General features: G+C 39.5%; 1 protein-coding gene across 4 annotated transcripts in view; it reads right to left on the reverse strand.

Annotated features, from left to right (window-relative positions):
- Positions 1–16,191, reverse strand: part of LOC102591538 (rhodanese-like domain-containing protein 11, chloroplastic) — a 32,105-nt gene that overhangs the window by 11,589 nt on the left and 4,325 nt on the right. For 2 of the 4 annotated variants that reach the window (XR_367192.2, XM_006345675.2), the window contains exons 4-8: positions 15,848–15,944; positions 6,496–6,535; positions 6,323–6,397; positions 5,747–5,834; positions 5,584–5,651 (exon numbers count right to left, since the gene is read on the reverse strand). Coding sequence is in view for 2 of the 4 variants with exons in the window: in XM_006345675.2 (XP_006345737.1) it covers positions 5,584–5,651; positions 5,747–5,834; positions 6,323–6,397; positions 6,496–6,535; positions 15,848–15,944 (368 nt within the window). In the remaining 2 variants the exon portion in view is untranslated. Of the gene's footprint in view, positions 1–1,014; positions 5,237–5,583; positions 5,652–5,746; positions 5,835–6,322; positions 6,398–6,495; positions 6,536–15,847; positions 15,945–16,191 lie in introns of those variants that run through there. The other 2 variants (XR_001473257.1, XM_015308023.1) reach the window with 2 other exon arrangements.

A 16,191-nucleotide genomic window follows, 5' to 3' on the forward strand; every position in this document is an offset into this window, starting at 1 on the left:
ACATGTTCTTATGTATACTTGGAATTAACTGGGTAATGCCCAAGACTACTTTAGGTTTGTTGAGACAGTGGGAAGGAGTGGGCAGAAGAAGAAGATCCAAAGAGGACTGGTGGAAATGCATCCCAGCCTGCGTCTGGTGGACATTATGGAAGGAAAGAAATGAAAGATCACATGATGGGAAACTTAACAGCACTCAGAAAATCAAGATGAATAGCTTGAGCCTGCTGTATTTTTGGTGTAAACAGGATTTGGTGGGGGAGGTAGATAGCTTAGTGGATTTTAAAGCTCAATTGTAAAGTTTTGGCTGTTTTTGGGGCTGTAAATCCCACCTCATCAGGCTTTGCTGATGAGTTTTGATGTGAATATAAAGTTACCTTATCAAAAAAAAAAATGAAGTGTTCATTCAGAAGGAAAAGTATGTCTTAGAGCCTTGATGACAACACTAAAGCGCACATAGAGCGAGGCGAAGCGCTCAATGCATTTTGAGCCTCACTTCAGGCCATAAGTTCACCTCTAATAACATTGATTCTAACCTACAATTCTAAGGTTTTCAAAAAAACCTATCTCAAGGTTCAAGAACAGATTTCTTGGAGTTCTTCAAAATTAGAATTCTTCCCCAAGTATTTTGGAGCGGTAAGGTATTTAAGATTATCCTCTACGTGTGGAAATATCGTTGTTCTTTCCCACACTATGTTCTCCATATCTATGAGCTTTCCTTCCAAAATTAATTTAAGCTTATGATAAAAATCTTCCGTCTTATTCTTATTGATTGCTTATGAACCTCAAGAATTCCCTATGATATCATCTGCGTATTGTAGATGTGTCACCTCTAGACTTTCTCCATTGTTTTTAGCCACTTCAAAATCAGATAACCAGCCATTGACCTTTGTTGTCTTAATCATATTATTTTTTATTTTATTTTTTATTTGCACCGGGTGTCCGAGTCTCTTTGAGCCCCGACTAATCCCGGGGGTGCACAGGCCCTCGGCAAGGAGTTTCCCGCAAGTGCACCACGGTTAATTCAGGTTTTACCCAGTCCGATGGCCCTCAGAAATTGTTTGCACCCAGTGGGTTTCGAACTTGAGACCTTGAAAGGGAGCAAACCCCAAGGCTCAAGTCAATTGCCAGCAGGCCAACCCCTGAGGGTTTCTTAATCATATTATTGAGACCCTCCATGGCTAGGATGAACAGAAAAGGGGACAGAGGGTCCTCTTGTCTTATTCCCCTTTGAGCTGCAAAAAAACCTTCGGGTGATCCATTTATCACTACTGTGAATTTTACAGTTGAGATTCAGAATCTGATCCACTTGATCCACTTCTCCCCAAATCCCATTCTCTTGAGAGTGTTGATTAGAAACCCCCAATTCACATGATCATAAGCTTTCCCTATATCCAATTTGCATAGGATTCCAGGCATCTTTTGTGATATTCTTGAGTCTACTGCTTCATTAGCTATCAATACTGCATCCATAATTTGTCTGCCCTGAATGAAGCCATTTGCTGGGAGTTTACCAATTTATCCATCACCCTTTTGATCCTTTCAGTCAACACTTTAGACAAAAGCTTGTAGAAACTGCCTATCAAGCTAATTAGTCTAAAATCTTTTTAACTTCTTTGCCCCTTTCTTTTTGGGAATCAGTGCAATATATGTTGCATTGAAGCTCTTTCAAATATCTCATGTTCATAGAAGTTGTGGAAGGCATTCATAATGTCATGTTTTAGAACTTCCCAGCATTTGATGAAGAAGCCCATTGTGTATCCATCAGGTCCAGGGGGCCTTATCTATAGCACACTTTTTCAGGCAGTTGAGCACCTCCTCCTCAAATTTGGCTTGTAATTGTACTTTTTTCTGCTACTGAGATTGTAGGACAATTTATCATGTTTCCTGCAGGTCTCCATCTCTCTGCTTCTGTGTACAGCTTCTTATAGAACTGTATGATCTCCTTTTTCACTTTGTCTGGCTCCTTCACTGTCTCACCTTGTACTTCCAGTTGGTCAATACAGTTACTCCTTTTATGTGCATTGGCTGAATTGTGACAGAACTTAGTGTTGTTGTCACCTTCTTTTAGCCACAAAATTCTGGATCTATGCCTCCATGCAGTCTCTTCGTTCTTGAGTAGTTTTTCATACTCCAGGAAAGTAGTTGCCTTTAATGCAGCCTCTTCCTCTGTTAGTGCTCTATTATCAATAATAGAGTCCAAAGTTGCCATCTTGTTTAACAGGATGGATCTTTCCAAAAGCAAATTTCCTTTTTCTTCCTTACTCCATTCCTTGAGCTTACCCTTCAGTGGTTTCAATTTGCATGCTAAAATGTAGTTTGGTTTCTTGTATATGCAAAAGAATTCCACCAAGACCTGATTTTATCTATAAATCCCTCTCTGTGTTCAACCACCAATTTTCAAACTTGAAATAAGATTTGTTCAGATCCCCATGGTCCACAGTGTAAAGCTATAGGCACATGGTCTGATGTCAGTCTTTGTAGAGCAACCTGCTTCATTTTACTAAATTGTTCACTCCACTCGGTTGTGAATAGGATTCTATCTATCCTTGATGCAACATTGTTTGTATCTCCCCTGAACCAAGTATGTGTTCCTCCTTCAAGTGGCAAGTCAATAAGCTCCAGGTCTTCTATGAAGTCTGAGAATTCTACCATGGCAGTAGATCTCCTTTGGCAGTTTCTCTTCTCTGTGGGGAACCTGCATACATTGAAGTCCCCACATACTACCCAAGGGCCCTCCATTAAACCTCTGACCGCACCTAATTCATCCCAAACCTCTCTTCTTTCCACGTTGCAATTTGGTGCCTACACCCCTGTAATGTGATAGTTAAAGTTTTGGAGCAGGCCTTCAAAACTGCAAATTAGCATATTTGTTGCACCTCTCCCTTCCAAACTCTACTATCCCATAACAATCCCTCCCCTGGTACCACTTGCTTCTAGGCAAGCATATCTAACCCATCTCCCTCCCCATATTTGCTTCACTATCTCTTGAATGTCTCCTTGTAGTTTAGTTTCCTGAAGGCACACTATGTCAGCCTTCCAAAATTCTATGCAACTCTTCACCACTCTTCTTTTCCCCCATCATTTATTCCCCTAACATTCCAAGACACTAGGTTGAACTTCATGGTACAGGTTGTGCACCTCCTTTCCCCGTGCTCCTGGCCTCACTAGCTTTGAACTTAACATCAAAAGTAATTAAATTCTTCAATTCATTGGTGCCTTTGAATGTAGTTCTTCTGATTTCTGATGATATCTCCATCCTTCTAATCTGCCTGCACGCATCAATTTGCATAAGAAGTTCCAAGGCCTCCTCTTCATGGCCATTAAAGTCAGCTCCAAACATTTTGCCGAGCTTGATTAAACTTTTTCGAACTCAGACTGTTGTGGACTTTTCCTTGTCAACGACCTGTTTAGCTGCTTCTGTAGCTAAGGGTATCACCTCGTCCACTTCCCAGTTTCTGACTTCCAGACACGAATTGCCCATCACAATGGATTGTTCCTTGCAATTCTCATTCCCCCTTATCTCCCTCACAATTACAGTCCCCTCTGTCTCTTCTAGACTTGTCTCTTTCATCTTTGAATTTTCTCCCACATATCCTGCATCTGAAGTTGTGGCAGTCAATTCAAGATTTTCTGTTGCGTTGAAATTCTCTGGAGAAGATGTTCTAATTGTCGTGGTCTCCTCCCAGAATTCCTCAACTTGTTGTTCTAGATTGGGTTGGGCTTGTGAGGTATTTAATTTTTGTTGGAGTGGTTTATGGTTTTGGGCCGGCCCATGACTCAAATTATTCATCTCCTGCCTTGGAGACCTCACGTGTTCCTCACGTGGATTTAAATTTGAATTATTTCCACTCCCATGTGTGCCATCCAATCAACAGCTGTCAATCTGGCTACTTGCTTGATGACTTCAAAAGATGCTTTTAACCTCTGGGTATTACCCATCCTCTTCATTGGACATGCAACAGACCTCCGTGCAAAGCCCTCATCTAGGGTTTCCCCAGTTTTCGCAGTCTCCGCCATGGAAATCTGATTTTCCATGTTTTTTCCCGATGCCTTCTCAAAGGTCGTAACTTTCTCGATCCAGATCGGCATCCTGAAGGTGTATCCTTGTTTGGTTATGGCAACCTCTCTAGGTATTTTTTGCCATTCATTCTTAACCTCAATACGGGTCCATCTGAGATGGTTTCTCAGTTTTGTTTCCTCCTCCGATCTGTACCATCCTCCACATTTATCACCTATTTCTTTTTAAAGACTTCTTTGGACCACAAGTGCAGGGTCACTCCTATTGCTCTGATCCAGATCTTTTCCTGTCTTTGTTGTGATGGTACGCAGCCAACTAGTGGGTTCCACCATTCTAGTTTCACCTTCATGTTCTTCCAATTCCATTCTCCTTGCAGAATTTGTTCTGCCATGTGCTTATTTGGGAATTCAAAAAGGAAGATGTGCCCTGCCATCTCATAGATGTCAACTCCAAATGCTTTCTTCCAGGTCGAGGAAGCCCATTTTCTTACAGCAGTCAGAGTGGGTCTCTCAGATCCCCCGAATAATCCCGTAATACTTCTCCCCAGTGGGCCCTCTATGCTAGCATTGGCTTCTTTGTGACTTTGTTGTTGCCATTTACTTCTCTCAACTACCCTAGCATACGGAATAGTTGGCTTTGAATGTTGTTTGACTAAACATTGTGGAGTGGTGTTAATGAAGCCTTCAATCTTGAATGCTATGTCTCTCCATCCCGCATTAATGCCAAGTTCAGGAACAATAATAACTTCTCTGGTTTCTCCTATGAGGGCCAAAAAACTCATGTACCTTCCATGTACGTTGTACTTTCTGGTGCCGTAAAATTCTAAAATTTGTTCTTTTGTCCTCCATCTTCTAACCAGATTCTTATTGTCGTTGGAGGCTTCCTTGAGGACAAACCCATTCCATTATCTTTCTGCTCAGCGTTATCCTTCGCATTCTTTTTCTACTTCTCTCTACCCAGTCAAACCAGGTTGTGTTGCCGGAACTCCATCTTGTGATGTCAAAGGACTTGAAGCCTGCATTAAAATAGATTCTGTTGTCTGCCATAGTAAATACCTGATCTGTGGAGCGAACGAAAAAAGAAAAAGGTTGAAGCAATTCTCACAGTGGGTGAGTATTGATTGGCTGAGAAAGAAAGGTCTGTTGATGGTGGTCGGCACCGGCGTGAGCCTTCTGCTATCCTAGGAAGTAGGAGAGAGAAGGTCCTTGGTTACCGTGCCTGGGAGCATTTTAAAAAATTACCTCATATATAAGTTAATTTTCACACCCTTGGGTGCAATATGATATAAATAGGCAATTTATTCATTTGTTCACTTCCTTAAATGTCAACATCACTTGTGAAAAATTATGCTTACGCCACTAGAACTTGTGATATACAGTTAGAGTGCATAATTGATAACATCATTTGTGATTAAACTGGTCTACCTTCATAAGGTGCATATGTTTTAAAAACTGTAAAGATGAAATAACAGCTGTTTTACATCAAAATTGTAGACACCAGAAGTAGAAAGTTATTATCAAATCTAAAGGTGTCTGGATGTACAGGCAGAAGCACAAAGTACTTACCCAAGGAACTCTGAAAGCCCACCAATTCCTGCGAACTTGAATGGTTGAGGACCTTCTCTTTCAAGATCCTAATCCAAATTGTATTTAAATGCCTCTATGAACTTGTATTCTGGAAAGATGCATATTTATTAAGCAAAACAGACAAAATAAGATGTGTTCGAACCTCCTCTTCAGCAGCTTCTAAACCACCTTGAACCCAGAAAATGTTGTTGTAACCAGCATTGTATAGCACCTCACAAGCCGCAATGGACCTGCCTGATGAAAAGGGCTCCGCATAAGCAGTGAGGAAAGCAAATCAGCAGGTTCATTATGAGCATAAGAACCTTTAAGTGCCTAATCTCTCTGACCATGGACCTACTAAGAGCATGAGATGCTTACTACCTCAGAAAGTGATACTCTGCCAGCTAGATATATTAAAACTCTTCTACTGTTCCTACTAATATGCAAGAAAACAGTCAAGTGTCATGCTACAAAGGATCCAATTTATGATGTATCAGATAGTTGCTCAATGAATATTCATGTTCGACGACATTGAAAAATCCAGATTCTCATAATTTAGTTTGAGTGCTAAACTTGGATCACCATGGAGATACATGAACCTCCACTTCCTTTGCAACAGAAGTGTACTGATAAACTTCACCTGGATTGTTCCGTAAGTACTTGTGTTCAGCCACTGGAGTGCAGAATTTTACTTCATAGAAGAGAATCTGAAATGTGGTTAATAGACAGATAAATTCACCTCAATCCCTTCTGGCATGCCACAATAAGATCTGTATCTTTGGCAAATTTCTCCTCAACATTTGATAAGAATTCTCTGTAGAGAATATTAGTTTATTCTTTATAATCAAAATATGGAACTTACATGAAAAAACAAATTTAATATTATATAGAAGGGGGGTGTTTATAGCATACTTGTTGTAAGAAAGAGCAGGGACACCACTCCACCAACCTCCTATTAAGAAGAAGATACATAAATTGGTGAACAGAAGCTTAGAGAATGTACTATGACAATCAAAAGACGTGTATCTATTTTATTTACAAAGTTATTCCATTTAGACAACACCATGGAATCTTTCTTCTTTTTTTTCAAGATTTCTAGAAAGAAGAAAAGGCTTCTTGTATTTCTGTATGAATTTACATCCCATGAGAATGCGTTCTTATACAATAAGTCCTACTGCAAAATAAGGAAAGAAAAATATTACATAATCAATACAATATCAATTACTCCTAAAATTAAGCTAGGAAATCAATCATTCAACACTCAAGGGTCATATAAAGCCCTCGTCCTCCTCTTCTTTCTTTTAATCTCTAGATCCATTACCTAGAGCATATGTTGGGTAGTAAGATATTCACTTGGGATAACTTAAGAGTCCTTACATGTTCTATCTCTCTTCCAAAGGAGTAGCTAATTGATTTGAGTCCTGGTCACCATACTATGAAACGTGATCAGGTACTCCTCCTAAAACCTTGAGTTAGATATCACCAACGCAAAAGCTTTTGCACAATCCAAAAGAGACACTCCTCCGTCATTTCTATCCCCAAAACCAAAATGGCCATGCATGTCATTGTGAGAAATATATGGGAAAAATATTATTGAATTGTGTATCTAAATTGTTACATTGAGACCCTATTTATAGACAATACATTGAAATCCTCTTCTAACTAGGATTCCTATTCCTATTCTTCTTCCTATTCTAAGTAGGAATATATATATACATATTTCTATTCTAACACTCCCCCTCAAGCTGGTGCATACAAATCATATGTACCTAGCTTGTTACAGATGTAATTAATACGAGGACTTGTGAGGGACTTGGTGAAGATATCTGCAAGCTGATCATTTGACTTCACAAATTTCGTAACAATATCTCCGGAAAGTATCTTTTCTCTGACAAAGTGACAGTCAATCTCAATGTGCTTAGTCCTTTCATGAAACACTGGATTTGATGCGATATGAAGAGCTGCTTGATTGTCACACACAAGTTCCATCTAATCAATTTCGCCAAATTTTAGTTCTCCCAGCAACTGTTTGATCCAAACTAGCTCACAAGTTGCTACCGCCATTGCTCGATATTCTGATTCTGCACTAGATCGAGCAACCACACTTTGTTTCTTACTCTTCCACGACACCAAATTACCTCCTACTAAAACACAATATTCGGATGTCAAACGTCTATCAGAGGGTGATTCTGCCCAATCAGCGTCTGTATATCCAGTGATAAACTCATGGCCTTTATCCTCATATAGTAGTCCTTTACCAGGAGCTGACTTTATATATCGCAGGATACGAACAACTGCTTCCCAATGACTATTACAAGGGGAAGTCATAAACTGACTTACAACACTCACAGGAAAAGAAATGGCAGGTCTAGTTACTGTGAGATAATTCAATTTTCCAACGAGTCGTCTATACCTTTCAGGATTACTAAGTGGCTCCCCCTGTCCTGGAAGGCGTTTAACATTCGGATCCATAGGAGTGTCAATAGGTCTACATCCCATCATTCCCGTCTCCTCAAGAATGTCTAAGGTATACTTGCGTTGAGAAATAACAATACCTCATCTAGACTGAGCAACCTCAATACCTAGAAAATACTTCAATCTGCAAAGGTCTTTAATCTGGAAGTGCTTAAAGAGATGTTGCTTCAATTTGGCGATACCATCTTGATCATTACCAGTGATAACAATATCATCAACGTACACAACCAAATAGATACACCGATTTGGTGCAGAATGCCGATAAAACACAAAGTGATCAGCTCCACTACGAGTCATGCCAAATTGTTGAATAACTGTGCTGAACTTCCCAAACCAAGTTCTAGGAGATTGCTTCAAACCATAAAGTGACCTACGCAATCGACATACAAGGCTACTGACTCCCCCTGAGCAACAAAACCAGGTGGTTGCACCATATAGACTTCCTCCTCAAGATCACCATGCAAATATGTATATATATTCCTACTTAGAATATAACACCATCACGAGGCTCGGGAAGCTCAGGCGACCGAACCACAATCAGATCCACCGAAAAATTTCCACCTCCGAACGGCGTGTGGGCGAGCGTGGGGGGTTGTGTTCCGGTGGATCTAATTGGGGTTCGGTCGCCTGAGCTTCCCGAGCCTCGTGATGGTGTTGTCTTTCGCACAACACCTTCAAAACGAAAGATGACACAAATTAGTCCCAACCGTCGTCGCCGAAATTTGACACGGTGACTTGAAATTTCTCACCAATGCTCTGATACCATGTGAGAATTATATGGGAAAAATATTATTGAATTGTGTATCTAAATTGTTACATTGAGACCCTATTTATAGACAATACATTGAAATCCTCTTCTAACTAGGATTCCTATTCATATTCTTCTTCCTATTCTAAGTAGGAATATATATACATATTTCTATTATAACAATATGAGGTCAATAGGTCTACATCCATAGGAGTGTCAATAGGTCTACATCCCATCATTCCCGTCTCCTCAAGAATGTCTAAGGCATACTTGCGTTGAGAAATAACAATATCTGATCTAGACTGAGCAACCTCAATACCTAGAAAATACTTCAATCTGCCAAGGTCTTAGTCTGGAAGTGCTTAAAGAGATGTTGCTTCAATTTGGCGATACCATCTTGATCATTACCAGTGATAACAATATCAATCAACGTACACAACCAAATAGATACACCGATTTGGTGCAGAATGCCGATAAAACACAGAGTGATCAGCTCCACTACGAGTCATGCCAAATTGTTGAATATATTCCTACAATTTAAGGAGACGTTTGTTTATTTGCACAATACCGAAGGAACTCATCATATTCTGTCTGAGCAATATGAGCATTATTGGATGGTTGATTAGGTTGAGCACCATATGTTACCGGTGGAGATGTCTGTTTACTTGCGTGATTTCGAAGGAACTCATTATATTCCTTAAGAACAATAGGATCATAACTGGGTGGTGGACCACGTAAAATATAACATATATCACGAGTGTGTCCAGGTTTATGATAATGACTACACTTGGATAGAGGTTTCCCAAAACGCCCTCCCCCTCGCCGATTCTCCATAGACTGGTATGTACGCTTTTCTGTGGTTTGAGATGCGAAAATAGAGGAGTCAACAATGGGTGATGAAACTTCTTTGTGACAGGGAGGTGCAGCAAGACGAAGCAGACGAGAGAATAATTCATCAATTGAGGGAACTGTAGGACTGGCTAGAATCTGGTCACGCACAGAGTTATGGTCAGTAGGAAGTCCAGCAAGTGTAAGAACTAGAAATAATGTCTGCCTTTACTCTTGTTGCTTTTCCACGTTTGTAGTGATAGGCATCAACGTTTCAAATTCCTCCATGACTGCCTGTACTTGTCCCAAGTAAGTAGACATATCGGATTCTTGTTTCTTTAAGTTGGTCATCCGAGATATCACATCATAGAATCGAGATATGTCATTAGTGTATAAAGCACGTGCCTTTTCCCAAACTAAATAACATGTCTGGAATAGGCGAAACAAGGGCATCAACTTAGAGTCAATAGAGCGCCAAAGGAGACTACATAATTGGGCATCCACTTTCTCCCATTGTGCTTTGGCTTTTGCACCTTCGTCACTAGACTGTCTTTTCATCTACAACGCAAGCATTGTTTGTTAAGTGATCTTGAACACCTTGACACTTGCACCACAACTCAACTGAAGAAGTCCAAGCTAAATAGTTTGAACTTCCCATTAGTGGTTCTGAAGTGATGGTAAGGCTTGAACTTCCAATCCCCGTATTTTTGGAGCCAAAAACATCACACCCGAAAGACATTTTTTGAAATTTGACTTGAATACAGTAAGAAACTCGTTGGAAACTGCCGGAATCTACCCACAGTGGCCTGGAAATTCTGATTTCGCCGAAAACTGCCTGAAAATCACCGGAACCCTAATTCCGGTGATCGGATCTAGAGAAAACTGAATGGGTTCTGGTCGGAAATACTGGGCGACCCCAACAGAAGAAAACAGCTCGAAAAAAGATGACCGGAGCAGCACTCACGCGCCAGCGCGTGAACAGATCTCGCCGAAAAATTTCCACCTCCGAACGGTGCGTGGGGGAGCGTGGGGGGTTGTTTTCCGGTGGATCTGATTGGGGTTCGGTTGCCTGAGCTTCCCGAGCCTCGTGATAGTGTTGTCTTTCGCACAACACCTTTAGAACGAAAGATGACATAAATCAGTCCCAACCGTCGTCGCCGAAATTTGACACGGTGACTTGAAATTTCTCACCAATGCTCTGATACCATGTGAGAAATATATGGGAAAAATATTATTGAATTGTGTATCTAAATTGTTACATTGAGACCCTATTTATAGACAATACATTGAAATCCTCTTCTAACTAGGATTCCTATTCCTATTCTTCTTCCTATTCTAAGTAGGAATATATATACATATTTCTATTCTAACAATATGAGGTCAATAGGTCTACATCCATAGGAGTGTCAATAGGTCTACATCCCATCATTCCCGTCTCCTCAAGAATGTCTAAGGCATACTTGCGTTGAGAAATAACAATATCTGATCTAGACTGAGCAACCTCAATACCTAGAAAATACTTCAATCTGCTAAGGTCTTTAGTCTAGAAGTGCTTAAAGAGATGCTGCTTCAATTTGGCCATACCATCTTGATCATTACTAGTGATAACAATATCATCAACGTACACAACCAAATAGATACACCGATTTGGTGCAGAATGCAGATAAAACACAGAGTGATCAGCTCCACTACGAGTCATGCCAAATTGTTGAATATATTCCTACAATTTAAGGAGACGTTTGTTTATTTGCACGATACCGAAGGAACTCATCATATTTTGTCTGAGCAATATGAGCATTATTGGATGGTTTATTAGGTTAAGCACCATATGCTACTGGTGGAGATGATTGTTTACTTGCGTGATATACATCATAGCCCCAGTGATAAAGAAAACAAGGGAATAGCATATGTAATCTAATGGAAGAAGTTATCATTATATTCATGAATATACAAGGTACTTATGGAATTACAAAGAATCCTATAAAAGGAAATCAATCAAAACAAACAAAAGAAAATATTTCACAATCACTCTTATTAGTCTCAAATATTCTACTATCACCCCTGAGATTTGTTACCATATACTGTAACACTCCCCCTTAAGCTGGAGCATAGATATGATCATACCCAGCTTGTCAAAAAGATAAGTAACTCGAGTTCCATTAATGCCTTGGTGAACAAATCAGCTAATTGTTCTCTCGTCTTCGTGTAGACAATGGAAATCAAATTTTCCTGAATCTTCTCACTAATAAAATGACAATCAACCTCAATGTGTTTTGTTCTTTCATGATACACCGGATCTGAGGCTATATGAAGATCAGCCTGATTATCACACCAGAGTTTCGTTGGTGTATGATGCTTCAATCCAATTTCAGATAACAAATGATGTATCCACATAATCTCACATGTAGACTGTGACATAGCTCTATACTCAGATTTTGCACTGGATCGCGATACAACACTTTGTTTCTTACTCCTCTACGATACTAGGTTCCCTCCAACAAAAACACTTTTGACTAGCATTGCTCATTAAGTGATTTTGGACACTTTGACCCTTGCACCACAACTGATTTGAGAAAACCCAAGCTAAATAGTTTGAACTTCCTATTCCCGTATTTTTGGTGCCAAAATATCAACTCCGAAAGACATTATGTGAAATCAGACTTTTGTAGCCTAAAATCTGAAAAACAAATATAAACTATTGCCGGAATCTGAAGCCAACAGGAATGACAATTGGCAAAATGTGAATATAAGAAGAGGAAAAGGAATAGGTCACAATGGTGCACAAAGAGGGAAAAATCAGGACAGAGACAACAACATGGGAATAGAAACATGTTCTGACAAGCCAACTCCGGTGAAGTGGATATCAGAACAGAGATTAACAATTCTTTCAATATACTACAGGAAGGGACTGAAAATGAGGTAATGGACACTGCAGGCTGCTCCAATGAGAATATGGAAGAATAGAACAATACTCAGGATACTCAACAACAGGAAAGAAGCACAAGATGGGACAAAGCACAAAAAAAGAAGGAAAGTGGAAGAATCAAGAAGCAACAGGCTGGGCTAAGAATTACAAGTACCAGAAGTAGAACACTCCAGAAACATTGATACTGATCTACAGGGAGAAATAGTCAGCTTAGTTATCAAAAATCCAAAAAACATCAAAGGTTTGCAAAACAAGAGGAAAAAATCTGACAAGACAGTTGTTATTCCTAATGATATTACAATTCAAGGGGAGAGTTGAGACAAGAGATCCAAATAGAGAAGACCCGAATAGAGCAGTCAAGAGAATGAAAACAGGTAAAATAACACATGATTCCATTAAACCTCCACTAGGAAGGACAAGGGAAGACAATTGTCAATAAGGATAATAGAGGAGAAGACCTATCCCGGTGTTCATGACAAGAACAGCAACCAGGATATTGATTACAATTCCATCCACAAACAACCTGATCTGAATCCAGCACCAGCGGATACAAGAGATGAATATGATGAAGTCTTTCATGATGTGAAATTTATGGAAACTAAAGTTGAAACGATCAACACAGGAGAAGAAAGGATCGCCCAATCAGATGATAAGCTCACTAGAGTTAACATCAACTCTGAATATCAGGAAATGGATTTACACCGAAGGAACACCAGTTCAGCAGAACATCACCTTTTACAACAATTTTTCACAGGGTGGGGATTTTATTCAAGAGTACAAGATGACAGAAAAGAACAAGGATGATCAATAAGATCCTAACCCTAAATGTTCCCAATGATTGATACTATATCATGGAATAAGTGTAAATTGTAATGATATGGCACCTAAGTCTAACTCAAACCCAAAAGCTAGCTCGTGAGGGGAGGATTGCCCAAATCCATATAAGCAGACCACCGATCAATTCCACAACCAATGTGGGACTTTTAACCCACTCTAACACCCAGGCCCAACTGGGGCGTTGACCGGGAGCCCAACCAGAGATGGACCTAGCCCTGATACCATGTAAAGATATGTCCCCTGGGCCTAACTCAACCCCAAAAGCTAGATCGTGAGGAAAGGATTGCCCAAATCCATACAAGCAGACCAACCGTCCATTCCCCAATCAATCTAGGACTTTAACCCACTCTAACGTTGAATAGGCTTTGAAAGATCTCGAGTCTTGAGAGACTCCAAACCATCACACAGCAGTTTCAGATTCCTTTGATCTGCCTTTACGAACCAATGGTTGATAGAGGGAAGATTGACAAATACAAGTGGAACCTAGGCATGCACCAGGGCTTTTTCAGCTGCTCAAACAATTATGGCTCTTCTGAACTACAGAAGTTGATATTTGTATCATAAGGATAGAAAGCAACATGTCTTGACAAGTGCTACTTATCACAATAATTCTCGTATACATCTCACAATTGTTTATGCTAAATGCACTGAAGAACAAAGAAGAGAACTTTGGCAAGATCTTATAAATATGGCCAGCAACATTCAAGGATCTTGGGGTGCTATTGGTGATTATAATGTTAAAACCTCCGGTGAAGAAAAGAAAGTAGGCAGAAGCTATAGACCAGAGGAGAATCTAGATTTCATAGAGTTTCTCAATGAATGTGGTCTTCTAGATGCAGGATTCACAGGTTCTACTTATACATGGTGTGACAACAGAGATCCTCCCACCACAATCTGGAAGAGACTGGATAGACTTGTGAACAACAATGCATGGATCGACTCTATTCAAACACGTCAGTTACTCATCTCTCCAGAGCATGTTCAGATGATGCCGCTCTTCAGATTATGCCCGCCCCGCTGCTTGTGAAAATAAGCAATAAGGCCTCTCACATAAGATATTTCAAGTTTTTCAACTTCAGGACTGAATATCAAGATTACCTCAAAACAGTTCAGGAAGCCTGGGAAGAAGAAATTTATGGGAATCCCCTTTACATCCTACACTAAAAGATCAAGAATGTTTGTAAAACTCTTAGTAGTCGGTTCAGACGGACTTATGGTGATATCTATGAGGTTCCTAAAAGGCTAGAAGCAGAAATGAGAACCCTTGAGGACAATTGTGTGAGTGACAATTCTCTTGAAATAGGAGAGAATTAAATGCAAAGTTGAATTACAAGGTACCTCAAGATCCAGGAGAATATTACGAGAAAAAATACAAGCGCTAAGTCGTTTGAGGAAGGGGATGCCAACACAGACTATTTTTCACAGTGATTATAAGGGAGAGGAGAAGCAGATTAACCATTAACAAGATCATGGATGAGCAAAATCAGAGGCTTGAAGGTAATGAAAGCATTGCAGAAGCAGTTGTGAGATATTTACATGAAATGTTCATAGCCATCCTTACAATCCACTGAGAAATGTTCAAGGCAATGGTGCACCTCTCAATGCATAACTGATGATGACAATAACATGCTTACAGCCATCCCTACAATCCAAGAGATCAGAGATAGTGCATTTGACATGGACAAAGATAGTGTACCAGGCCCTGATGGCCTGAGTGGCTATTTCTGACAAGGACAAAGATAGTGCACCAGGCCCTGATGGCCTGAGTGGCTATTTCTATCAATTTGTGGGATATTATTTGCACTGATCTGCATAGAGTGCGGAAGCTTTCTTTCAAGGCTCTTAACTTCCTAAATCCGTTACCCATAATTGCTTAGTAATGATTCCCGAAATTGACCATCCTCAGAGATTCTCTGATCTCTGTTCTGTTAGCCTTTGTAATACCTCCAACAAAGTGATATCCAAAATCCTCAACAACAAACTCTCTTTTATCCTTCCTAAAATAATATGAAATCAGTCTGCTTTCATAAAAAGGAGAGTTATCACAAAATAAAAAGGTAATTAGTCTTATACTTATTGTTGTCTTGTATTTCTTTGAAATAGGGGTCAAGATCACTTTTGATCTAAGTTCTTGAATTGACTCTATTAATATCATAATTAGTTTTAATCCGCTAATTTTGAATACTATGATCCATTAGGGTTCTTAGCACTTTATCTTGAAATTTGGGGATTTTATTCTCGAATTTCACATATCTTTCAATTCTTGTCTTTAATCATCATAGTTTAGCTTCCCCGTTATTTCTTATTTATTCAAGTGATTTGATTCTTATCACTAGATGTGCATCTCTTTGGACTAAAGTCAAGCTATATGTCTGTGTATCACCAAGTAATTATAAAGATTAAGTATACTAAAAATGAATCATTTGTGTGTCATAAGAGAAGTTTGTTACCCATCAAAAAATTTGTTGCTTTCAAGGAAAGAGTACGAAGTTCTAAACTAGTATCAACATCGAAAATTGGAATCCAGGTGGAGCCTTTTGCCCATGCCTGCAAAACAGTTAAAAAATCATGATAACCAGGATAACGAATAACACAATCGTTTAAGAAGGGAAGTATTCTGCTTTTAATCTAATTCATATCCCAAAATTCCTGAACCTAGAGTTTTTAGAGGAACTTTTTTCAACAAAACTTGGTATTCCCGCATCACAAACTTTGATAATCTTAGACAACAGACTTGAACCATAGCAAGGAGTTTTGAAAGAAGAACAGCCATTGACATGCAAAGTTAAGCAAA

Source organism: Solanum tuberosum, unplaced genomic scaffold (assembly GCF_000226075.1).
Source record: "Solanum tuberosum cultivar DM 1-3 516 R44 unplaced genomic scaffold, SolTub_3.0 scf00074, whole genome shotgun sequence".
NCBI classification, from domain to species: domain Eukaryota; kingdom Viridiplantae; phylum Streptophyta; class Magnoliopsida; order Solanales; family Solanaceae; genus Solanum; species Solanum tuberosum.